This window comes from Salvelinus alpinus, chromosome 4, assembly GCF_045679555.1.
Source record: "Salvelinus alpinus chromosome 4, SLU_Salpinus.1, whole genome shotgun sequence".
Lineage (NCBI taxonomy): Eukaryota > Metazoa > Chordata > Actinopteri > Salmoniformes > Salmonidae > Salvelinus > Salvelinus alpinus.
Genome location: NC_092089.1, coordinates 64,153,743 through 64,178,853, shown reverse-complemented (window position 1 = coordinate 64,178,853; position 25,111 = coordinate 64,153,743). Strand labels below are relative to the sequence as shown.

The following is a 25,111-nucleotide window of genomic DNA, read 5'->3' as shown; positions in this document are numbered from 1 at the left end:
GGGATTCGAGATGGTCAGTGATCTGTTTGTTGACTTGGCTTTCGAAGACCTTAGATAGGCAGGGCAGGATGGATATAGGTCTGTAACAGTTTGGGTCCAGGGTGTCTCCCCCTTTGAAGAGGGGGATGACCGCGGCAGCTTTCCAATCCTTGGGGATCTCAGATGATACGAAGGAGAGGTTGAACAGGCTGGTAATAGGGGGTGCGACAATGGCGGCGGACAGTTTCAGAAATAGGGGGTCCAGATTGTCAAGCCCAGCTGATTTGTATGGGTCCAGGTTTTCCAGCTCTTTCAGAACATCTGCTATCTGGATTTGGGTAAAGGAGAAGCTGGGGAGGCTTGGGCGAGTAGCAGCGGGGGGGGCGGGGCTGTTGGCCAAGGTTGGAGTCGCCAGGAAGAAGGCATGGCCAGCCATTGAGAAATGCTTGTTGAAGTCTTCGATTATCACGGATTTATCGGTGGTGACCGTGTTACCTAGCCTCAGTGCAGTGGGCAGCTGGGAGGAGGTGCTCTTGTTCTCCATGGACTTTACAGTATCCCAGAACTTTTTGGAGTTAGAGCTACAGGATGCGAATTTCTGCTTGAAAAAGCTGGCCTTTGCTTTCCTGACTGACTGCGTGTATTGGTTCCTGACTTCCCTGAACAGTTGCATATCGCGGGGGCTCTTCGATGCTATTGCAGTTCGCCACAGGATGTTTTTGTGCTGGTCGAGGGCAGTCAGGTCTGGAGTGAACCAAGGGCTATATCTGTTCTTGGTTCTGCATTTTTTGAACGGAGCATGCTTGTCTAATATGGTGAGGAAGTAACATTTAAAGAATGACCAGGCATCCTCAACTGACGGGATGAGGTCAATATCCTTCCAGGGTACCCGGGCCAGGTCGATTAGAAAGGCCTGCTCGCAGAAGTGTTTTAGGGAGCGTTTGACAGTGATGAGGGGTGGTCGTTTGACCGCAGACCCGTGGCGGATACAGGCAATGAGGCAGTGATCGCTGAGATCTTGATTGAAGACAGCAGAGGTGTATTTGGAGGGCAGGTTGGTCAGGATAATGTCTATTAGGGTGCCCATGTTTACGGATTTAGGGTTGTACCTGGTGGGTTCCTTGATGATTTGTGTGAGATTGAGGGCATCAAGCTTGGATTGTAGGACTGCCGGGGTGTTAAGCATATCCCAGTTTAGGTCACCTAACAGAACAAACTCTGAAGCTAGATGGGGAGCGATCAATTCACAGATGGTGTCCAGGGCACAGCTGGGAGCTGAGGGGGGTCGGTAGCAGGCGGCAACAGTGAGAGACTTATTTCTGGAGAGATTAATTTTTTAAATTAGAAGTTCGAACTGTTTGGGCATAGACCTGGAAAGTATGACAGAACTTTGCAGGCTATCTCTGCAGTAGATTGCAACTCCTCCCCCTTTGGCAGTTCTATCTTGACGGAAAGTGTTATAGTTGGGTATGGAAATCTCAGAATTTTTGGTGGCCTTCCTAAGCCAGGATTCGGACACGGCAAGGACATCAGGATTGGCAGAGTGTGCTAAAGCGGTGAGTAAGGCAAACTTAGGGAGGAGGCTTCTGATGTTGACATGCATGAGGCCAAGGCTTTTTCGATCGCAGAAGTCAACAAATGAGGGTGACTGGGGACATGCAGGGCCTGGGTTTACCTCCACATCACCCGAGGAACAGAGGAGTAGTAGGATGAGGGTGCGGCTAAAGGCTATCAAAAGGAGCAGATTTATGGGCGTGGTAGAATAGATTCTGGGCATAATGTGCAGACAGGGGTATGGAGGGGCGCGGGTACAGCGGAGGCAAGCCCAGGCACTGGGTGATGATAAGAGAGGTTGTATCTCTGGACATGCTGGTCTCAATGGGTGAGGTCACCGCATGTGTGGGGGGTGGGACAAAGGGGGTATCAGAGGTACGGAGAGTGGAACTACAGGGTCCATTGCAAACCAAAACAATGACAATGAAAACTAGCCTGAACAACAGTATGCAAGGCATATTGATATTTGAGAGAGACATACAATAAGGCATAAAGTGATTGCAAGTCTTGATTGGGAGAGCTAGCTAAAACAACAGGTAAGATAACAGCAGCAATAACAGGGTGCTAGTCTGACACAGCAACAACAGGTAAAAAATGGCGATGACTAGGCAGAGAGGGTCGGATTAACTACACACAGATCCTGAGTTAAAGCACAGAGCCGACAGATAAGACACAAATAAACAGAATGGAGTACCGTGAATTAATGGACAGTCAAGCATGCATCAGCTATGTAGCCAAGTGATCATAGTGTCCAGGGGGCAGCCGTAGATGGAGCAGAGGAGGCCTCCACTAAGCTAGCACGCGGCCTGTAAAGTTAGTAGCCCGGGGGGTGGTCTGCTCAGACGGAGGGGGTCTGCTCAGACGTGGTTGTGTCGACAGAGAATCCAAGCCAGATGGCGATGGCGAAAGAGAGGTTGTGAATTGTAGAATAGTGTTTGCTAACTGGTGCTAGCTTCGTGGCAGTGGCAGTGGCACTAGCTCTTCAGCTAGCCGGCAGATGGGCCTAGCTCGAGGCTAGCTCAAGGCTAACTGGTGCTTGCTTCGGGACAGAGGTGTTAGCCAGTAGTAGCCACTCGGTTGCAGCTAGCTAGCTGTGATGATACGGTGTAATTGTCCAGAGCTTGCGTCAGGAATCCGGTGATGTGGTAGAGAAAAAGCAGTCCTATATGCTCTGGGTTGATATCGCGCTTGCAGCTAGCCGGCAGATGGGCCTAGCTCGAGGCTAGCTCAAGGCTAACTGGTGCTTGCTTCGGGACAGAGGTGTTAGCCAGTAGTAGCCACTCGGTTGCAGCTAGCTAGCTGTGATGATACGGTGTAATTGTCCAGAGCTTGCGTCAGGAATCCGGTGATGTGGTAGAGAAAAAGCAGTCCTATATGCTCTGGGTTGATATCGCGCTGCAGCTAGCCGGCAGATGGGCCTAGCTCGAGGCTAGCTCAAGGCTAACTGGTGCTTGCTTCGGGACAGAGGTGTTAGCCAGTAGTAGCCACTCGGTTGCAGCTAGCTAGCTGTGATAATACGGTGTAATTGTCCAGAGCTTGCGTCAGGAATCCGGTGATGTGGTAGAGAAAAAGCAGTCCTATATGCTCTGGGTTGATATCGCGCTTGCAGACTGGCAGGTATCGGCCCGGTATTGAAGCTGGCTGTGTCCGAGTTAAGGGCGAAGACCGCAGCAGTGGCTAACTGACTACTAGCTAGTAGCTAGTTATCTGGCTAGCTTCTGATTGGGGTTACGGTTCAAAAGTATATAAAAAATAGCAGGTCCGTACCACATTGGGTGAGGCGGAATGTAGGAATGTATATTCAGTTCCTAGATGGAAAGTGAAATTAAAATAAATACGAAATGTATACGAAAAATACGAATACTATTTACACGGGACAAGACAGGACAAAGACACATCCGACTGCTACGCCATTCTTGGATTCTGTGAAAATAAAAACTGAAATATTTACTACAGAACAAACATAATTGGATAAAAAACTAAAGAATAACAATAAAAAATGAACAACTAAAAAGCACCCTCACGAAAGCTAAGCTAAAAAGGTGTGTTTTAATATTTATTATAAATATGTCCACAGTTTTGTACCCCCTCAGATTCTCTGGCAGGCTAATCCAGAGGCTAGGGGCATAAAAACTAAAGGCTGCCTCTCCATGCCTCTTGGTCCTAGGCTTTGGGATAGTTAAAAGGCCAGTGTCAGAGGACCTGAGGGACCTACTGGGCACATAACTTAAAAGCATTTCTGACATGTATTGGGGTGCACAATCATGCATTGATTTAAAAACCAATCAGGCAGCCAGGACAAGGACCTTAAAACCGGTGTTATGTGTGCTCTCTGTCTGGTCTTGGTCAGTAGCCTTGTTGCGGCATTCTGTATGTTATGCAGTTGACCAATGGCTTTGTTGGGTAGACCAGACAGGAGAGCATTACAGTAGTTAATCCTGCTTGTAATAAAATCATGGATGAGTCTCTCTACAGGTGTACAACAGTGAAATGCTTACTATAAAACAAAACAAAAATTCTTAAAACTTTATTTAACCAGGAAGGGCTCCTTGAGATTTGAAATCTCTTTTTCAAGAGCGTCCAGGCCAAGATAGGCAGCACCAAGTCATTACACAATTACAGACAGACAACATGAAAAACTACAAGTAATCTAGTAAAAACCATAGAATTCACAAGAGTATAGCAAAATCATAAAACAGCAAATTAAAAACATTGACAGGTCAGGGAATCAGTCTCAAAATCATACATCAGTGATTTAAAAACACCAATCGGGACAAGTTCTTCCATTTTAAAATTATTTTGTAAGGTGTTCCAAGACGATGGCGCAGAGTACATAAAAGCCCTTTTACCTAATTCAGTTCGGACATTTGGAACAGTTAGCAGGATAAAGTCCTGCAAACAAAGAGAGGCACACACCACATTTCTGAACAATAAAATTGACAAAATAAAATGGTAGTAAACCAAAAATGGCTTTGTAAATAAAAGTATACCAGTGACTGAGCCTATGAGTGACTAGTGAAGGCCAGCCAACACTGGTATACAAAGTGCAGTGGTGCGTAAGGCTTTTGCAGTTTAAATATATCTCAAAACGCCATGGTAAAGGGTGTCAATTTATCTCAAACACTGAGCGGAAGCATTCAAATATAAAATATCAACATAGTCTAGTAAAGGCATAAATGTAGCTGATACTAGCCTCCTTCTGGCTGCAAAAGAAAAACATGCCTTATTCCTAAAATAAAATCTAAACTTCAGCTTCAAATTTTTTGTAAGTTGTTGAATATGCAACTTAAAACAGAGGCCGTCATTAAAATTCCAAGATATTTATATGAGGTTACAGTCTCAACTTACAAGCCCCTAACCAACAATGCAGTTTAAAAAAACCTGAATAAGAATAAGAAATAAAAGGAAAAATTAATTAAAGAGCAGCAGTAAAATAACAATAGCGAGTCTATATACAGGGTTACACAGGGGGTACCGGTACAGAGTCAATGTGAGGGGGCACCGGTTAGTCGAGGTAATTGAGGTAATATGTAGGTAGAGATATTAAAGTGACTATGCATAGATAATTACCACCTGGACCACCTGGGGGCTGCCCGTCAGGAAGTCCAAGATCCAGTTGCAGAGGGAGGTGTTTAGTCCCAGGGTCCTTAGCTTATTGATGAGCTTTGAGGGCACTATGGTGTTGAACGCTGAGCTGTATTCAATGAATAGCATTCTCACATAGGTATTCCTTTTGTCCATGTGAGATAGGGCAGTGTGGAGTTCAATAGAGATTGCATCGTGTGGATCTGTTAGGGCGGTGTGCAAATTGGAGTGGGTCTAGGGTTTCTGGAATAATGGTGTTGATGTGAGCCATGACCAGCCTTTCAAAGCACTTCATGGCTACAGATGTGAGTGCTACGGGTCGGTAGTCATTTAGGCAGGTTACCTTAGTTTTCTTGGGCACAGGCACTATGGTGGTCTGCTTAAAACATGTTGGTATTACAGACTCAGACAGGGAGAGGTTGAAAATGTCAGTGAAGACACTTGCTAGTTGGTCCCGGAACATATTCCAGTCTGTGCTAACAAAACAGTCCTGTAACTTAGCATTTTCTTCATTTGACCACTTTTTTACTGACCGAGTCACTGGTGCTTCCTGCATAGAATTATGGTCAGATTTGCCAAATGGAGGGTGAGGGAGAACTTTGTGTGTGGAGTTAAGGTGGTTTAGAGTTTTTTCCCCTTTGGTTGCACATTTAACATGCGGATAGAAATTTGGTAAAACTGAATCAAGTTTCCCTGCATTAAAGTCATCGGCCACTAGGAGCGCCGCCTCTGGATGAGCGTTTTCCTGTTTGCTTATGGCGGAATACAGCTCATTGACTGTGGTCTTAGTGCCAGCATCGGTCTGTGGTGGTATGTAGACAGCTACGAAAAATACAGATGAAAAATCTCTAGGTACAGTAGATAGTGTGGTCTACAGCTTATCATCAGATACTTTGGGTATCTCAGAGGCCAGATTCTCTCTCTGTGTTTTGGCTCCAACAATAAGTGCCTCAGTCTTGTTTTGATTTAGTAGGAGGAAGTTGTGAGCCATCCAAGTATTTTAATCATTAATACAGTCTAATGATTTTTCCGTGGAGCTAAAATCCTCTGGTGACACAGAAATGTAGCAGTAAAAATAAATCCTGTGCTTTCTGATGACGTTGATAAATGCATCATACTGGGCTTGACTCTGTCATCTGGGCTGTGGGAGGAGAATAGGTTGACATACCATATGTTGTATGTAGAAAAATATAGACTTCAATGATTAAGTGTATTCCTTTCTTCCCTTTTTCCTCTCCTCTCTCCTCCTGCTCCCATCTCTCTCTTCTTCCCTCTCTCCCTCTCGCTTTCCCCCACTCCCACTCTCTCTACCTTCTCTCCCTCCCTCTCTGATCCAGAACGGTCGCTCCAGTCCCCGTCCCTCAGACCAGGGGCAGGGTGATGGAGGTGGTGGTAGTGTGGAGGGGGGTTACTGCTGTGTCTACCTGCCTGACGGCAGTGCCTCCCTGGCTCCTACACGGCCCGGCCTCCCCCTAAGAGAAATGCTGTCAGGCCTCTGTGAGAAGAGAGGTTTCCCCCTTAAAGACATCCTCATCTATCTCCACAACAAGGACATGGTGAGCCCAGGCCCGCACCCTCAGCTCAAGTCTCACTTTATCACCCCGTTTCAGGGACTGAGCTCTGGGGCGAGAGTTTTTTTGTTATTAAAGTTCTATTCTATTCTACTCTATAGTGACGGTATCTATTGTTTGTGTATATGCTCTCCCTACAGCAGCCACTATCTCTGGAGCAGGACTGTTCCGTTCTGAGAGACCAGCAGGTCTCCCTGGAGCTAAGGGTAACGTTTGCGTAAGTCGGTGCCTCTTCCTGTCTCACTCATCATCAATGTATTTCTGGGTTTATGAGTTAACTTCTTAGGGCCAGGTGGCAGTATTTGGAAGTTCGGATGACTGACGTGCCCAAAGTAAATTCCCTGTTACTCAGGCCCAGAAGCTAGGATATGCATGTAATTGGTATTATTGGATGGAAAACACACTGAAGTTTCTAAAAATGTTACAATAATGTCTGTGAGCATAACAGAACTGATATGGCAAGCAAAAACCAGAGGAGAATCCATCAAAAATTCTTTTTTTTTAGGTCACCACCCATTGAAAATGCTTGTCTATGGGAAATTCAAAGGAAATCCTCCCAGGTTGCAGTTCCTATGGCTTCCACTAGATGTCAACAGTCTTTAGAAAGGGTTTCAGGCTTGTTTTTTGAAAAATGAGCTAGAATTTGTAGTTTTTCAAGGTGGCAATCATTTGGACTGTAGTCTTGTGGCGCGCGTGGATGAGGGCGCGCACTTCGTTATTTATCTCCGGTATTGAACATACTATTCTCCGTCTTAAATTGTATTGTTTATTGACATATTAGTGTAGCTGAGGATTGATTAGAAACATTGTTTGACTTGTTTGGACGAAGTTTATTGGTAACTTTTGGGATTGCTTCGTCTGCATGTTGAACGACTGGAACGGGTGGATTACTGAATCAAACACGCCAACTAAACTGACTTTTTTGGGATAAAAATAAGGACTTTATCGAACAAAATGACCATTTGTTGTGTAGCTGGGACCCTTGGGATTGCAAACAGAGGAAGATCTTCAAAGGTAAGTGATTTATTTTATCACTATTTCTGACTTTTGTGACGCCTCTGCTGGTTTGGAAAATGTTTTTAATGATTTTGTATGCGTGGCGCTGTCCTCAGATCATCGCATGGTATGCTTTCACCGTAAAGCCTTTTTAAAATCTGACAAAATGGCTGGATTAACAAGAAGTAAGCTTTTAAACGATGTATGACACTTGTATTGTTATGAATGTTTAATATTACGATTTTTGTATTTTGAATTTCGCGCTCTGCAATTTCACCGGATGTTGGCGAGGTGGGTCACTAGCACCCCACATAGCCGAAAAAGGGCTTTAGCCCCACCCATCTCTTTAATGGTTGTTCTTAGTGCTCTGTCCTAACAACAATGATCAAGCACCCAAGCTAACTGGCTAACGTTGGCTAGCTTGCTAGCTTCTTTCAGACACAAATGAGAGAACTGCTCACTGACCATTTTACTCGCCCGAGCAGAGCTGGTTAGACTGTTTTTATGTTATCCAGAGCATTGGTGACTGCAACTGTGCTTCTGGCAACAGTTTATGCTTTTTTGCCAACCTTTACTGACACCGGCCATTTTCAATGGGTGTTGAGCGTTCATAAATTCATCAGTTATTCTGTGCTCTGGCACACTCAGACGAGAGTGGATAGCCAGAGCGAATTTACCAGCTACGTCTATCCACAGTTGTCACAGTGACATTCTATTTAAATGGTTACTTGCATAATGGAGTCTTTTGTTAAGACATGTAGCTAGCTAGCTAGCTAGGTAACCAATGAACCAAAATCCCAACTCATGACGTTACTACCCTGCATGAATCTGCAGGTAGCTAACCAACCAGGTTCAATGTTAGCTAGCTAACATTAGGCTATAACTAGCAAAGCAAATGTCTCTGAGATACAAATAATAAGATCATACATGTAACGTTAGCTAGCGAGCCAGCCAGCTAATGTTATCTAACTATCTAACAGTACACTTTAACTTGAAATAAAAACAACTTCCTGTCAAAATTAGAAATGTGTAATATCTGAAAATGTAGCTAGCTAGACTATCTTACCTGTGCTCTGAAATCTGAGTATTTAGACAGAGCTAATTTACCAGCTATGTCTATCAACAGTCGTCGCAGTGACATTCTATTGAAATGGTTAATTGCATAGTGGAGTCTTGTTAAGACATGTAGCTAGCTAGCTAGCTAGCTAAACAATGAACCACAATCACAACTCGTGCTGTTACTACCCTGCATGAATTTGCAGGGAGCTAACCAACCAGATTCAATGTTAGCTAGCTAACATTAGCCTATAACTAGCAAAGCAAATGGCTCTGAGATACGAATAATAAGACCATACATGTAACATTAGCTAGTGAACCAGGAAACTAACGTTAGCTAGCTAGCTAGCCAGCTAACAGTAGACTTTACTTGAAATGAAAATTAATTTCTGCCAAAATTAAAAAGTGTAATATCTGAAAATGTAGCTAGATAGACTATCTTACCCGTGTACATCATGGATGGAAGCCTCTCCCTGTCACGGATGCCATGGTTGCCCTTAGTTTGAAGATGTAATCCAGAGACATGTGTTTTCTCCATCACCTTAGCTATCATACTCTAATTTCACTGATTTTAAAACTCGGTCCTCCAGAAAGTGGAGAGCAACACTTATGCAGTTCTACTACGGGATACATTTTTTTAAGTGCAGCGTTAGACAGAATTACCTACACATACTGACCAGCTCAAATAGACAGAAGCATGCTTTATGGCAGACCAATTCAAACTCATCTCTCGGCATACCCTGCCCACTCATTATCTCAGCCAATCATGGCTAGCGGGAAGGTTGCTAACTTTTTCTGTGGCAAAACAAACTGGGCTTGTAATTTAACAATTTTATTCATATTTACAGATGGCATAAAAGTCTGTTATTAAGGCACATGAAACTTCACATGTTCCACAAGGGATTTCTGCCAAAAAATGCATTTTGATTTTAAAAAAGTTTACGTTCAAATGGCTCTCCTGTGAAGTAGTGACCCACAACATACGCCTAGTTTCCTGAGATCAGTCACAAATGAACTTTTAACAAGGCACACCTGTTAATTGAAATGCATTCCAGGTGACTACCTCATGAAGCTGGTTGAGGGAATGAGTAGGTTTCCACATTTTTGACTGGTACTGTGTATGATGGGATGTACAGACATTATGGACAGTATGTGGATAGAGTATTTAGTATATCTGTAGAATACACAGGATAGAATAGTATATATGTACAGCAATAGTTTAATAGGATGGCATTGACTAGAATACAGTCTATACATATGAAGTGGGTAAAACAGTATGTGAACATTATTAAAGTGACCAGTGTTGCATTATTAAAGTAACCAGTGATTCCATGTCTATGTACAAAGGCTTGAGGATTGAGTAACCGAGTGGTAGCTGACTAGTGACATTGACTAAGTTCAGGGCACGGTACTGGGTGAAGGCTGGCTAGTGATGGCTATTTAACAGTCTGATGGCCTTTGTCCCAGCTTTGATGCACCTGTACTGACCTCGCCTTCTGAATGATAGCGGGGTGAACAGACCGTGGCTCGGGTGGTTGATGTCCTTGATTATCTTTTTGACCTTCCTGTGACATCTTGCGGCTGCAGGATATCCTGGAGTGCAGGCAGTGTGCCCTCGGTGATGCGTTGGGCAGACTGCACCACCCTCTGGAGTGCCCTGCGGTTGCAGGCAGTGCAGTTTCCATACCAGGCGGTGCATTTGCCGTACCAAGCGGCGATACAGCCCGACAGGATGCTCTATAAATGTTTGTGAGGGTCTTAGGGGCTAAGGCGTGCGCGGCCACGCATTCATGGGTGAACATCGAGTACAGGAGGGGGCTGAGCACGCACCCTTGTGGGGCCCCTGTGTTGAGAATCAGCATTGGGGGTGCTCTGTCAGGAAGTCCAGGACCCAGTTGCATAGGGCAGGGTTCAGACCCAGGGCCCTGAGCTTAATGATGAGTTTGGAGGGTACTATGGTGTTAAAGGCTGAGCAACATGAACAACATTCTTACATAGGTATTCCTCTTGTCCAGATGGGATAGGGCAGTGTGCAGTCCGATGGCGAGGATCGATGGATCTATTGGGGTGGTATGCAAATTGAAGTGGGTCTAAGGTGTCGGGTAAGGTGGAGGTGATATGATCCCTAACTAGCCTCTCAAAGAACTACATGATGACAGAAGTGAGTGCTACGAGGCGATAGCCATTTAGTTCAGTTACCTTTGCTTTCTTGGGTACAGGAACAATGGTGGACATCTTGAAGCAAGTGGGAACAGAAGACTGGGATAAGGGAGAGATTGAATATATCCGTAAACATGGCTAGGGATGCTGTCTGGGCCAGGAGCCTTGCGATGGTTAAAACATGCTTAAATGTCTTACTCACATCGGCCACGGAGAACGAGAGCCCACAGTCCCCGGGAGCGGCCCACGTCGGTGGCACTGTGTTATCCTCAAAGTGGGCGAGGAAGGTGTTTATCTTGTCCGGGAGCAAGACATTGGTGTCCGCGACATGGCTGGTTTTCACTTTGTAATCCATCTCGAGTCCCTGCCACATATGTCTTGTGTCTGAGACATTGAATTGCGACTACACTTTGTCTCTGTGCTGACATTTTTCCTGTTTGATAACATAACTGCACTGAACGTATTCAACCATATTCCCAGTCACCATGCCATGGTTAAATGCAGGTGTTTGCACTTTCAGTTTTGTGTGAATCTACAGATTTTGGTTTGGGAAGGTTTAAATAGTCACAATGGGAACAACATCCTCTATACACTTCCTGATGAACACCATGTCAGTATATACGTCAATGTTATTCTCAGAAGCAACCCGAAATATATCCCCGTCCACGTGATCAAAACAATTTTGAAGCATGGATTCCGATTGGTCAGACCAGTGTTGAATAGACCTTAGCATGGGTACTTCCTGTTTGAGTTTCTGCCTTAGGAAGCGAGGAGCAGAATAGAGTCATGATCTGATTTGCCAAAGGGATGGTGGTGGAGGGCCTTGTAGCCATCCCGGAAGGGAGAATAATGATGGTTGAGAGTTTTCGATGCGCGAGTACTACAGGCAATGTGTTGATAGAATTTCAGTAGTGTTTTCCTCATATTTGCTTTGTTAAATTCCCCAGCTACAGTAAATGCCACCTTAGTATATTCAGTTTCCAGTTTGCACAAAGTCCAGTGTAGCTCCTTGAGGGCCGTCCTGGTATCGGCTTGAGGGGGAATATATACGGCTGTGACTATAACCGAAGACAATTCTCTTGGCATTTGATTGTGAGTTATTCTAGGTTGGGTGAACAAAAGGACTTGAGTTCCTGTACATTGTCACAATCACACCATGAGTAGTTAAAACCTCGACAGGATCGGTGTGTCCCCTGCGGGACGGTTGAGCTAACGTAGGCTAATGTGATTAGCATGAGGTTGTAAGTAACAAGAACATTTCCCAGGACATAGTGTCACGATCGTCGTAACGTGAAAGAGAGGAGGACCAAGGCGCAGCGTGATAGCAATACATCTTCTTTTATTTAGAAGACGAAACGAACACTATACAAACTAAACAAAAACAACAAACGTGAAGCTATACAAACAATAAGTGCAGACACTGGCAACTTACACATAGACATAGACAATCACCCACAAACTACCTAATGACTATGGCTGCCTAAATATGGCTCCCAATCAGAGACAACGATAGACAGCTGTCTCTAATTGAGAACCAATCTAGGCAACCATAGACATACATACACCTAGACTAAACACTGCCCCATAAACATACAAAAAACCCTAGACAATACAAAACACATACATCCCCCATGTCACACCCTGGCCTAACTAAAATAATAAAGAAAACAAAGATAACTAAGGCCAGGGCGTGACACATAGACATATCGGATATTGGCAGAAAGCTTACATTATTGTTAATCTAACTGCACTGTCCAATTTACAGTAGATGTTACAGTGAAATAATACCATGCTATTGTTTGAGGATAGTGCACAGTTATGAAAATGTATTAATAAACCAATTAGGCACATTTGGGCAGTCTTGATACAACATTTTGAACAGAAATGCAATGGTTTGTTGGATCAGTCGAAAACTTTATACATACACTGCTGCCAACTAGTGATCAAAATCTAAATTGTGCCTTGGCTGGAATAATACATTATGGCCTTTCTCTTGCATTTCAAAGATGATGGTACAAAAAAATACAAAAAAACACATGTTTTTTTCTTTGTATTATCTTTTACCAGATCTAATGTGTTATATTCTCCTACATTAATTTAGCATTTCCACAAACTTCAAAGTGCTTCCTTTCAAATGGTATCAAGAATATGCATATCCTTGCTTCAGGTCCTGAGCTACAGGCAGTTAGATTTGGGTATGTAATTTTAAGTGAAAATTGAAAAAAGAGGCAGATCCTTAAGAGGTTCATGAAACATACACCACCACCTTTTTTCTTCCCGGAGAGTTCTTTATTAATCCTGTCTGCGCTCTGTACTGAGAACCCAGCTGGCTTTATGGATGGGGACAGTATATCCTGAGAGAGCCATGATTTCATGAAACAGAGTATGTTACAGTCCCTGGTGTCTCTCTGGAAGGAGATCTTCGCCCTGAGCTCGTCTACTTTATTGTCCAAGGACAAAATATTAGCGAGTAATATACTCAGGAGAGGTGGATGGTGTGCACACCTCCTGAGTCAGACTAGAAGTTCACTCCGAATACCTCCGCTCCACCAGGGGCATCTTGGAGCAGCCTCTGGGATAAGTTCAATTGCCTTGGGCGGGTACAAACAAAGGACCCCAATTCGGGAAAGTTGTATTTCTGGTCGTAATATAGAATAACTATCTTCAAAGTAATGACTCGGGACGTCGGGTTTGATATGAAAGCTTCTTTTAGTAATAATTCTTGATCACGTTACATTTAACAACTTTAGATTCTACAAAGCAATGCTAAGATGCTAGCGCAAAGGAGCCAAACGTAATCACCTCTTAATTGCACTTAACTAGCGCGTTCCCTCTCTACTTCCTGTCGCAAGGCATTCTGGAACTTGCAGTCAAAAGCGTAATTCAATACTAACCAATACAATTACATATGTAAATAACTGTAAAGAAATATCTTTAGATACAGCTCAATGAATTAACTTAAACATTAACTCTGTAACACATTAAAGTTACAACATCCTCCCCCCCCGATGAACAACTGTGTTCATCTAGATCTCTAGGCAGTATATCAACTGAATAGGTCTCCTCAACAAAGTCCCTGAAACAGTACGAACTGAACATGATCTAACTAGGCCATCTCGGCCTGGAAACAGTTCCTCAATCTTTCCTAGTTTCCAGGTTTGTCTGGGTGTGTTATCTTCTCCAATGAGTACAACGTCACCCGCTTTCAGTGGGGTGGGCTGTGGTGTATCACAGTGGTGTGCTGACTTTAGATCCAGCAAGTAGTCTCTTCGCCAACTGTTCCAGAAACTGGTCACAAGTCTCTGCCTGTACTTCCATCTGCGTGTCATGTCCTCCTTGTTTAGCGTTGGGTGCTGAGTGTCAGCTGGAAATGGCTTTGGAGGCAAAGAGGTTAGTCGTTTACCCACCAGGAAGTGTGCTGGGGTCAGAGGTTGTGGTTCATCCACTTCATTGTGCACGAAGGTCAGAGGCCTAGAATTTAGAATAGCTTCAACCTCTGTCAGGACTGTGCACATCTCTTCAAAGTTGAGTGAAGCTCTCCCAAGAACCTTTCGCAGGCATGTTTTCACTGACCTGACAAGTCTTTCCCAGAATCCGCCCCACCAGGCTGCTCGCTCGGCGATGAACCTCCAGGTGATGCCCCTTTCTGAGAAGAAAGCCAAGAGTTGGGGCTCTTCGATTGCCTTCCACAGCTCTTTCAAGTCCTGATCAGCTCTCTTGAACGTTTTTGCATTGTCTGAGTAGATTACCTTGCATAATCCTCTCCTTGAGATTAATCTTTTTAGAGCTAAAAGGAATTTCTCTGTTGACTGATCTGAGACCAGTTCCAAATGCACTGCTCTGGTTACAGCACAAGTGAACAGTGCAATGTATGACTTCTTCACAGACCCATTTTCTTTCACATAGAGCGGTCCTGCAAAATCCACACCTGTGACTTCAAATGGTGGCGATTCCGTTATTCTGTCTTTTGGTAAAGGCGCAGTGACCTGCTGTCCGGCCCTTGCCTTGAATATTTTACACACTATACATCTTGCCACTGTACTCTTGACTAGCTGCCTAGCACGCAAGATCCAGTATCGCTCCCTGATTTGTACTAGAGTGTCTCTTGCTCCAGAATGCATCACCTGCTCATGGTGGTACTGTATCAGCATTTCTGAGTATCTGTACTTGTTGGGCAGAACCCATGGGTGCTGCTCTCTGAATGTGAAGCTGGACTGTTGCAGTCTTCATCCTACACTGAGTAGTTCGTGTTCGTCCAGGAACGGTTTCAGTTCTCTGATTTTACAGTCATTGTTTAGGCTTTTTCCTGCCTTCAGTATTTTGATCTCCTGTCCAAAACTCTGTTGTTGTGTTACCTTAATCCAGTACTTTTCTGCATCGAACAGTTCGTCAGCAGTCAGTTCACCTTGTATCTTTATGGTTGTACGAGCATTGGCTATGAATCTCTTTATCCAGGCGGTGACTCTGAACACTCTTTTCAGTTTGCTGTACCTTTTAAGCTCCAACACAGGTTCAGGGATGTCTGTGCTGTTTGCTGCGAGTTGTACAGTAACCTGGCAGCTGGACTTGAGTTCTATATTCACCTCTTCCGGAACCTTGTTATCATCAGTCTCTTCGGACTGATTGGGTGATATCAGAATTCTGGGTCCATTCCACCATAGCTCGCTCTGTATCAAGTTTCGAACAGTTTGTCCTCTTGTAGGGAGGTCAGCTGGATTAGTTTTCCCTTCAATATGTGACCATGACTCTGGATTGGTCAAGGACTGGATCTCCGTCACTCTGTTCGCAACAAACTGTTTCCATTTCTGAGCTGAGCTGCAAATCCAATGCAGCACGATCATCGAGTCTGTCCACATTTTGATCTGTTTTTCTTCCATTTTCAGTGTGGTCATCAAGTTGTTTGCTAGTCTCGCTCCAATCACAGCTCCCATGAGCTCCAGGCGTGGCAGCGTCATTTTCTTGAGTGGGGCTACCCTGGACTTGGATGCGACTAGACTTGTTGTTTCCCTGTCTTGTGATTCACCTTGCAAGTAAGCTACTGCACTGTAAGCCCTTTCACTTGCATCACAGAACACGTGTAGTTTCAGGGTGTGGCTATTATGTGGCCGCATGTCTGTTCTGTACCACCTTGGTATGGTGAGCTGGTGTAACTGGGGTAGTTCTGAACACCACTGTTGCCATTCTCGTGTCAGATCAGGTGGTAATTCTTCGTCCCAGCTGAGTCCCCTCTCCCACATTTCCTGGAACATGCACTTGATCCTGATGGTGAAGGGTGTCAGGAAACCAAGAGGGTCGAAGATACGTGCAGACGACTGCAGAACACTTCTCTTTGTGTTTTCCTTTTGCTTTAGAATGCTCAGTAGCGGCCTGAGGTCAAACACAAAGTCATCTGTTTCCGGTCTCCATACTAAACCTAAAACCTTCAACACTAATTCTTGTGTTTCTAGCGTCAACGGGTGGTCAGTTGTCGTACTCTCCTCCCATTTCGTTTTCAATTCAGGAGAATTGGTCATCCATTTGCAGAGGTCCATGCCTGCAATCGACAACATTCGCTTTGCAGTTGTCACAAGGTAAGCCTCTTCAACATTGCGTGAACTTGCAATGAAATCATCTACATAGAGTGACTCTCTCAGTATCTCTACAACTTCTGGTTGTTCTGTTTCATATTGTTTCAGGTGCTTCCTGATTGTAGCTGCCAGCAAAAATGGACTTGGGGAAGCTCCAAATACCACTCTTTTCATCCTCAGCACACGCAGCTCCTCTTCATTTTCTCCCCTTGGTGGGCCTGTGAGCCATAGAAATCTCACGGCGTCTCTGTCTCTCTCTGCTAGGGATATCTGCAGGAAAGCTTTCTTGATGTCTGCCATGAATGCGATCTCATGTAGTCTGAACTTTATCAGAACGCTAAGCAGATCCGGATTCAGGTTCGGTCCTGTGAGTAGACAGTCATTGAGGGATGGACAGCCATCTTCATGGGACGAGGCATCAAACACCACTCTCAGTTTTGTTGTCACCTTATCTTCTCGGAGTACTGCATGGTGAGGTAAGTAGTATTTTACGTTGTCTGCACTTGATGCGTTGTCCTTGGGCACGTCCTCTGCCATATCCTGTTGTAAGTAGTCCTCTACCACTTCATTGTATCTGCTGTACAACGTCACATCCTTCTTCAGTCTTTTCTTCAGACCTTCAAACCGTTTCTTGGCGATTCTATAGTTGTCTTTGAGTTCTGGCATTTCTCGTTTCCATGGCAACTCCACGTGGTATCGCCCATCTTTGAAGGTGGTTGTTTCCTCGAACCTCTGTAGAGCCTCGGTTTCCTCTGGGTTCTGTGTTTTCTCGCTTATAATACCCAGAGACTCAAGCTCCCAGAATGCATGCAGTTGTTTGGAGACTAGTGTGTCTTCATCAAGTGGGATGAACATGCAAGTTGCCTCGGCGACACTTGACATGAACACGGGTCCCTGCACCGACCATCCAAAGGTGCTCTCTAAAGCAACCAGCGTCTCCGTCAGTCGCTCCACTCTGCCTGATACTATCTGCCAGTAGTAGTCTGCTCCTATCAGGACAGAGAGTTCAGGATCATTGTCATCTCCTGGAAAGTCTGCGAGCTGCAGTCCCTTTCTATTGAGCTCATGTCGAATCTGTTCACCAGGAACCTTCATCACAGCTGTGCACACTTGTGGGGTTTCAATTGCCTCTATCTCTATTCTCTGCTGTTTGTCCCAGACATTCTCCAAGATGACTTTCACTGTGTTGCGTTGGGACGTTGCTGGGGCAGAGGAGCCAAACGTGTGAAGAGTGAGTGCCTCTTGTCTGATTACTGGTAGCTTCAAGCCCTTCACAAGGTTTTCATGTATGAAGCTTCTCTGACTGCCTCCATCTAGTAAGCAACGAGCTATCTTCCTGCCCGATGGGCCTTCTACCCATGCCTTTGCCGTTTGTAGCAACACAGTGTTCTGTCCATCTGGTTTCATCTTCACTGAATGGGGAATAACTGAGGAAACAACAGCATCTGCAGAAACAGTAGGGGGTTGCACCTCACTCCTCTTACCGGTACACACAGCAATGTGATGTCTGCTTCCACATGTTGCACATGACACATCTTTGACTTTACAGAATTTTGCTATGTGTTTCTGTCCTAAACATACAAAGCATCTTCCCATTTTCTTTAGTTTCTCTTTGCGTGTAGCAATATTGTGGTCAGGGCAGTTTTCTGATTTGTGGTCTGCACTGTCACAGAATAGACAGTTTTGTTCCTTCTGGCTGGCTGTATGCAGTGCTGCAGCAGAGGGCATGTTGGGTCTTTTTGTTTTCATTTCATTGGAGAAGCATGACTTGTTCCATGGTTTGCTCTCTTTCTGTTGGTTGCATGATCTTGTCATTTGTAGCGCTCTCTCCCTGCTCTGAACCTCCTTCTGTAGGAAACTGACAATCTCAGACACTTTCCATTCATCATCTACTCCCCTCTGACGACTATAGTCAAGAGCTATGTCCTCTGGAATCATCTGCAGTAAGATTGGGCATAGTAGGCTCCCATAGGTTTCTGACACTACACCCAGTGATTCCAGGCTCCTAATCTGAATTTCACATTCATCATATAGCTGCCTCAATGCATTTAGATCAGAGGATTTCTTCACAGGAGTGAGATTCAGCAGCTTTGACATATGAGCACTAATCACAAGATCTTTCCTTCCAAATCTGCTCTTGAGTAGAGCGATTGCATCATCATAGTTACTGTCTGTTAACATCAGTCCTGCTACTGCCTTTGCAGCTGGTCCAGTGAGATATGTTTTCAGATAGGTCAACTTCTCTTTATTACACAGTGAATCATTGTTGTGAATAGCAGTCTCATACTGACTCAAACTCCTGCCACATACTGACATCTCCATAGAATTTCTCAATAATCAACTTTGGTAGCCTTACTGATTGTCTCTGTGATCTGTTTGAGTTAGCGTCACTCACCCGTGCTGGTAGTGGATTGAGATCCTGGTTTTTCTTTATCACTCGTTGTGCACGGCTCTTAAGCATGATAACGCGCTCTTTGTAATCCTCCGTGCATGCAATCTCTGCCTCCAATCCGTCCAATGGGGTTAACTGTTCAATTCCACCATCAAGTTCAAACAAACTGTTCTCCTTAGCTAACAGCAATTCCAACAATGTACTCAAGTGATCGGTATCCGGATTTGACTGGGATATTTCCACGTCAATCTGATTCAAAATCCGTGTTGTGGCACCTCGAATGGTACCCCGCTTTCGTCTCATTCTTTCGGTTTCATTCCGACGTTCTTCCTCAGCCATTTCAGCCGCTTCTTCGTCGCAGCTCATATCCCGGGTTTCGGCACCAAAATTTAGAATAACTATCTTCAAAGTAATGACTCGGGACGTCGGGTTTGATATGAAAGCTTCTTTTAGTAATAATTCTTGATCACGTTACATTTAACAACTTTAGATTCTACAAAGCAATGCTAAGATGCTAGCGCAAAGGAGCCAAACGTAATCACCTCTTAATTGCACTTAACTAGCGCGTTCCCTCTCTACTTCCTGTCGCAAGGCATTCTGGAACTTGCAGTCAAAAGCGTAATTCAATACTAACCAATACAATTACATATGTAAATAACTGTAAAGAAATATCTTTAGATACAGCTCAATGAATTAACTTAAACATTAACTCTGTAACACATTAAAGTTACAACACGTAATGCTTGTGAGTTACCGTCTCTCTGATATCCTAAAGTTATTTCCAGCTGTATGTATTAACACAAAACATTTTCTGGGCCATAGAAATACTGCAAAGTTGCTTAGGAGCTAGAAGCGGAGCACCATCTTACTTATTCATCCCACACACACATTAAGAGGGTGTGAACGACGCTGACTGGGTGTAGACAAATAAGAGCTCTCCAGTAGGTACCAAAACATTCAACGGCCATTTTCTCAAAAGTGAGGTTACAACTTTCAAAGCAGAATTACTTTCCCATTGTTCCTCAAATGCAGTGTATGATATACCATTTTGTAGCTCTGTGTCTCTGCTTTTATCCAATGTAAAAAAACACAATATAAATTTCTTTCCTTAATGCGTTTGAGCCAATCAGTTGTGTTGTGACAAGGTAGGGGTGGTATACAGAAGATAGCTCTATTTGGCAAAAGACAAAGTCCATATTATGGCAAGAACAGCTCAAATAAGCAAAGAGAAACAACAGTCCATCATTACTTTAAGACATGACGGTCAGTCAATGCCTCCACAATCAACCGACCTCAACCCAATTGAGATGGATTGGGATGAGTTGGACCGCAGAGTGAAGGAAAGCAGCCAACAAGTGCTCAGCATATGTGGGAACTCCTTCAAGACTGTTGGAAAAGCATTCCAGGTGAAGCTGGTTGAGAAAATGCCAAGTGTGCAAAGCTGTCATCAAGGCAAAGGTTGGCTACTTTGAAGAATCTCAAATCTAAAATATGTTTTGATTTGTTTAACACTTTTTTGGTTACTACATGATTCCATATGTGGTATTTCATAGTTTTGATGTCTTCACTATTATTCTACAATGTAGAAAATAGTAAAAATAAAGAAAAACCCTAGAATGAGTAGGTGTGTCCAAACTTTTGAATGGTACCGTAAATCTTTTTATACTCTGGATTCCGACATTGCTCATCCTAATATTTATGTATTTGTTAATTCCATTATTTTTCTTTTAGATCTGTGTGCATTGTTGTGAATTGTTAGATATTACTGCCTGCTGGAGCTAGGAACATAAGCATTTTGATACATCTGCAATAACTTCTGCTAAATGTATGTACGTGACCAATAACATTTGATTTGATTTGTGTACTGTTTCTGAATATGTATTGTATATTGCTGTGTGTGTGTTTCAGGTTGGAGGTGGTTTTCACTGGTAAGACATCCGGCATCAAGGTGAAGTCCAGTAAGACTCTGCTGGATGCCCTTTCTATGGTACTACAGAAACACCAACTCAGAACACAGGAGGCCATGGTCACCATGGTGAGGACTGTGTGTGTGTGTGTGTGTGTGTGTGTGTGTGTGTGTGTGTGTGTGTGTGTGTGTGTGTGTGTGTGTGTGTGTGTGTGTGTGTGTGTGTGTGTGTGTGTGTTATAGAATGTCTTGAGTGAATGTGTGTGTGTTCTAGAAATTCTGAGTGAATATCTATTGGTATTTGGTATTTTATTAGGATCCCCATTAGCTGTTGCAAAAGCAGCAGCTACTCTTCCTCGGGTCCACACAAAACATGAAACATAATACAGAATGACATAATACAGAACATCAATAGACAAGAACAGCTCAAGGACAGAACTACATACCTTTTTTAAAAAGGCACACGTAGCCTACAAAAGGCACACGTAGCATACACCCAAACTATCTAGGTCAAATAGGGGAGAGGCGTTGTGCCACGAGGTGTTGCTTTATCTGTTTTTTAAAAACCAAGTTGGCTGTTTATTTGAGCAATATGAGATGGGAGGAAGTTCCATGCAATAAGGGCTCTATATAATACTGTACGCTTTCTTGAATTTGTTCTGGATTTTGGGACTGTGAAAAGACCCCTGGTGACATGTCTGGTGGGATAAGTGTGTGTGTCAGAGCTGTGTGTAAGTTGACAATGCAAACAATTTGGGATTTTCAACACATTCATGTTTCTTATAAAAATAAGAAGTGATGCAGTCAGTCTCTCCTCAACTCTTAGCCAAGAGAGACTGGCATGCATAGTATTTATATCAGCCCTCTGATTACAATTAAGAGCAAAACATGCTGCTCTGTTCTGGGCCAGCTGCAGCTTAACTAGGTCTTTCCTTGCAGCACTGGACCACAAGACTGAACAATAATCAAGATTAGACAAAACTAGAGCCTGCAGAACTTCCTTTTTGGAGTGTGGTGTCAAAAAGCAGAGCATCTCTTTATTACGGCTAGACCTCTCCCCATCTTTACAACCATTGAATCTATATGTTTAGACCATGACAGTTTACAATCTAAGGTAACGCCAAGTAATGTCGTTTCCTAAACTTGTTCAACAGCCACAACATTCATTACCAGATTCAGCTGAGGTCTAACACTTAAGGAATGATTTGTACCAAATACAATGCTCCTAGTTTTAGAGATGTTCAAGACTAGTTTATTACTGAGAAAGTGTGTGTGTGAGAGAAAGTGTCTGTGTGCGATCATATGTCCTGTTTTGCAGAGTGGGTGTGATGTGCCTCTGAGCATGAGCACCAATGTCTTCAAACTGGCCAATAAGACGCTGCAGCTCCACAAGGTCAAAGGTGAATACATACTGATTAGCACACACCTGTTAACTAGTTCTTTGTCCCATGATGAAAAGAATAATGGACAGGATTCAGGGCATTGTAGTGCTGGGGTTGTGTAACCTCACTGGTTTTCCAGTCCATTTAAACTCAGTTATATTATCAGCTATGTACAGTGTTTTATTTCCTTCTCTCTTTTTCTAATGGAGAAGACATTGGCATCAATTCCTTCTCTGGCTCTTTCTATTCCGCCTGCCAGTACACTCTTTCTTTCTTTCTTTCTTTCTCTCTCTCTCTCCTCTCTTCTCTCTCTCTCTCTTAGATGTCTGAGTACATTTGGCTTGTTGAGTGCTGTGTCACTGTGAGTTCACCCACCTCCTCTCTCTACTGCTCTGGGACCAGAACTGCCTTCACTTTGGATATGTGGTCACTCGCTGAGGCCTACTCATTACTCATGAGAAAGAGGGACTAGGAGATACTGAGGAGAAAGGGACTGGGGAACGGGGGGTTTATTCTAGCTTCTTCTGGGAAAAGCGCCTTTTAAGTGACTGATGTCAGGGTTTTGCCTTATGTCAAACTCCATAACATGTACAGTAGCCTGCCTATAACTGACTATTGTTGTTGTGTTGTCTTTACAGTTAGCAGTTCCAGGGTCAGTGGCTCAACTCCAGTCACACAGGTGAGTCCTGCATAGTGATGGCCAGTTCGCATGGTAAGGAAAATGTCCTGGCCCTACTCATGTGTCCAGAGCTTAGCATGTGAACTATTTGTCTGTTCTTCTGAACCATTTCCAGGATCAAGCTACATCTCCAGTAGGCCCAGAGGTCCGTGTGTCCCCTCAGGCAGCCAACCCCAAGCCCAGGGTCAGGAAGAACCAAGAGATGGATGGTACGAGTCAGAACAATTGGGTCATGGCTTATTTACTGCGCCTCTCTAGGACTAAACCCTGGAGACTTCCTAATAGCTGTAACAATAACCTTTTAGTCTCACCTTAGCCCTAATTTGAGACAAACTGTTTATATTTCTCTATTCTTTCTTTCTCCCCTTTTCCCATCTCTGTGTCTCTCTCTCAGCGATGATAGAGCTGTTGTCCAGAGCTCAGGCCTGTCGGGTGGATGACCAGAGAGGCCTGCTGACCAAGGAACACCTAGAGCTGCCCCAGTTCCTCTTGAAACCCCCTAGCCAGGACCAGGAGACACAACAGGGGGAGGATGGAGAGGCTGCAGGGGGACAGGGGGATGGAGCCCCCACAGACATTAAAGAGGGGTCAGATAACCAACCCACCACCTTCTCCACTCCCACCCCGATTGGAGCAGCAGAGTCAGTAGAGTGTGTAACAGACTCATCAGGTTCCAAACACATAGGTTCAAAATAAACAAGTGTCTGAGCGAGAATGTTTTTATAATTGTCACTTTTACTTTGTGTACCTGGTGTAAGTGTGAGTGTGTGTCTAGGACCCATTTTACTGTGTGTGTGTGTGTGTTCGTGAACATGCTGAGGTCAGGTTTGGTCAAGGGATGTTGACACATGTAGCAATTAATCCTGTTTAAAGATTGTTTATCAAAGATTATAAGTTGTGGACAGGAAGTCCACAACTATTAAGAGACCTAGTCAAGCACTTTTGCTTATGATTGTCTGAAAAAGGTCAGCGTCCAATGTGTTATGGTAGGAAACTGTATGAACTCTATTGTTTGTTTTAATCCCCAATGTCAAAGGTACAATATGTCATGATATGAAGGACCTTTATAGCTTCCAATTCCTCCCCTGATGTCTGATAAAAAAAAACACAATTTTTGTTTTTCAATGAAGGAATTACTTTCAAAAGGGTCTTTCATATTTTGGGGTATTTTACTTTTCATAATATTGAAGTTGAACTAATAGTACTTTTTTTGATTTTTCTTTAGTGTGCGATTTGATATTTAATTAAGGTGTTTGGTATTTTGCCTTTTGAGTACTTTTTTCTCTTGTGAAAGTTTGATATTTAATTTAATTGATTCATTGGCATTTAATATTTATGAGCGCATTTTTGTTTCTTTGCTGTGTTTGCACTTTGAATGCCAGGTCTCCTGTGACGGCCAATCCTTTTCTCACTGTGTTATCAGAGTGCTACTCAGGGTCAAACTTCAGTATTAACCTATAATGTTCTCATGCATTGTACAGTGCGTGAATAAATTATGTGATATTGATCTAATTTACCTCTGTAGCTGACTGTTGACTCTCTCACATCCACCGCAGAGTAAGCTCTTGTGGACAGACTACGTAACATAAACAGTAATCGAGCATCTGGTGCTATTACGCAAGATTTGAGTTAATGGTCCCTGAGATGAATTGCAGTGTTGTCATCCGAAATGAACATGTCACTGGGGCTGCACTCCGATTGACTCTGACCGCCCTTCACCTCCATAAACTTGCTGCTGGAAGGGGCTCCCTCTTTGAAGATGCTTTTCTCAGATGGAGGCAGGTATTGAGGATTGCGTGTCTGTGAATCAGAGATGAAATTATTATGATAGAATCTTTCACTAGACCACTCCGGCAAGCTGACATTACAATGCAAGGCAGTCTATGGCTGGTGAGCTGCAAACCACCTGCATCGTAACACCTTTACACTATACTGAAATAGTTTTGCAAGTATTTACATACAGTGAGAGGACTGTCAATGCCAAACTACCCAGACTGATTGATCAAATGATGCAGTGGGTAGTCTGGTGTGTGTGTGTGTAATATAAATAAAGGGACGGTAAACGATAAACTCTGACATTCCTAGTACGTAAAGGACTGTCATGCTTCGACTGCACACAAATTGTAGTCCCTTGTTATCAATCATGTATGTTTGCAAAAAATGCTTGAAAAACAATTTCAGTAATAAAGTGTTATTTATGGTGTGTGTGTGTGTGTGTGTGTGTGTGTGTGTGTGTGTGTGTGTGTGTGTGTGTGTGTGCGCGCGTCCATGCATGCCTGGCACG

General features: G+C 43.8%; 1 protein-coding gene across 4 annotated transcripts in view; it reads left to right on the top strand.

Annotated features, from left to right (window-relative positions):
* LOC139574117 (regulator of G-protein signaling 14-like) overlaps positions 1-24,339 on the top strand; it is a 46,295-nt gene extending 21,956 nt beyond the window's left edge. For all 4 annotated transcript variants that reach the window (XM_071398305.1, XM_071398303.1, XM_071398304.1 and 1 more), the window contains exons 9-15: positions 6,456-6,674; positions 6,830-6,906; positions 20,769-20,895; positions 22,085-22,166; positions 22,787-22,827; positions 22,943-23,036; positions 23,222-24,339. In XM_071398305.1, the coding sequence (XP_071254406.1) occupies positions 6,456-6,674; positions 6,830-6,906; positions 20,769-20,895; positions 22,085-22,166; positions 22,787-22,827; positions 22,943-23,036; positions 23,222-23,523 (942 nt within the window). In that variant the 3' untranslated portion in view covers positions 23,524-24,339. The remainder of the gene's footprint in view (positions 1-6,455; positions 6,675-6,829; positions 6,907-20,768; positions 20,896-22,084; positions 22,167-22,786; positions 22,828-22,942; positions 23,037-23,221) is intronic.
* Positions 24,340-25,111: the final 772 nt, after the last annotated feature.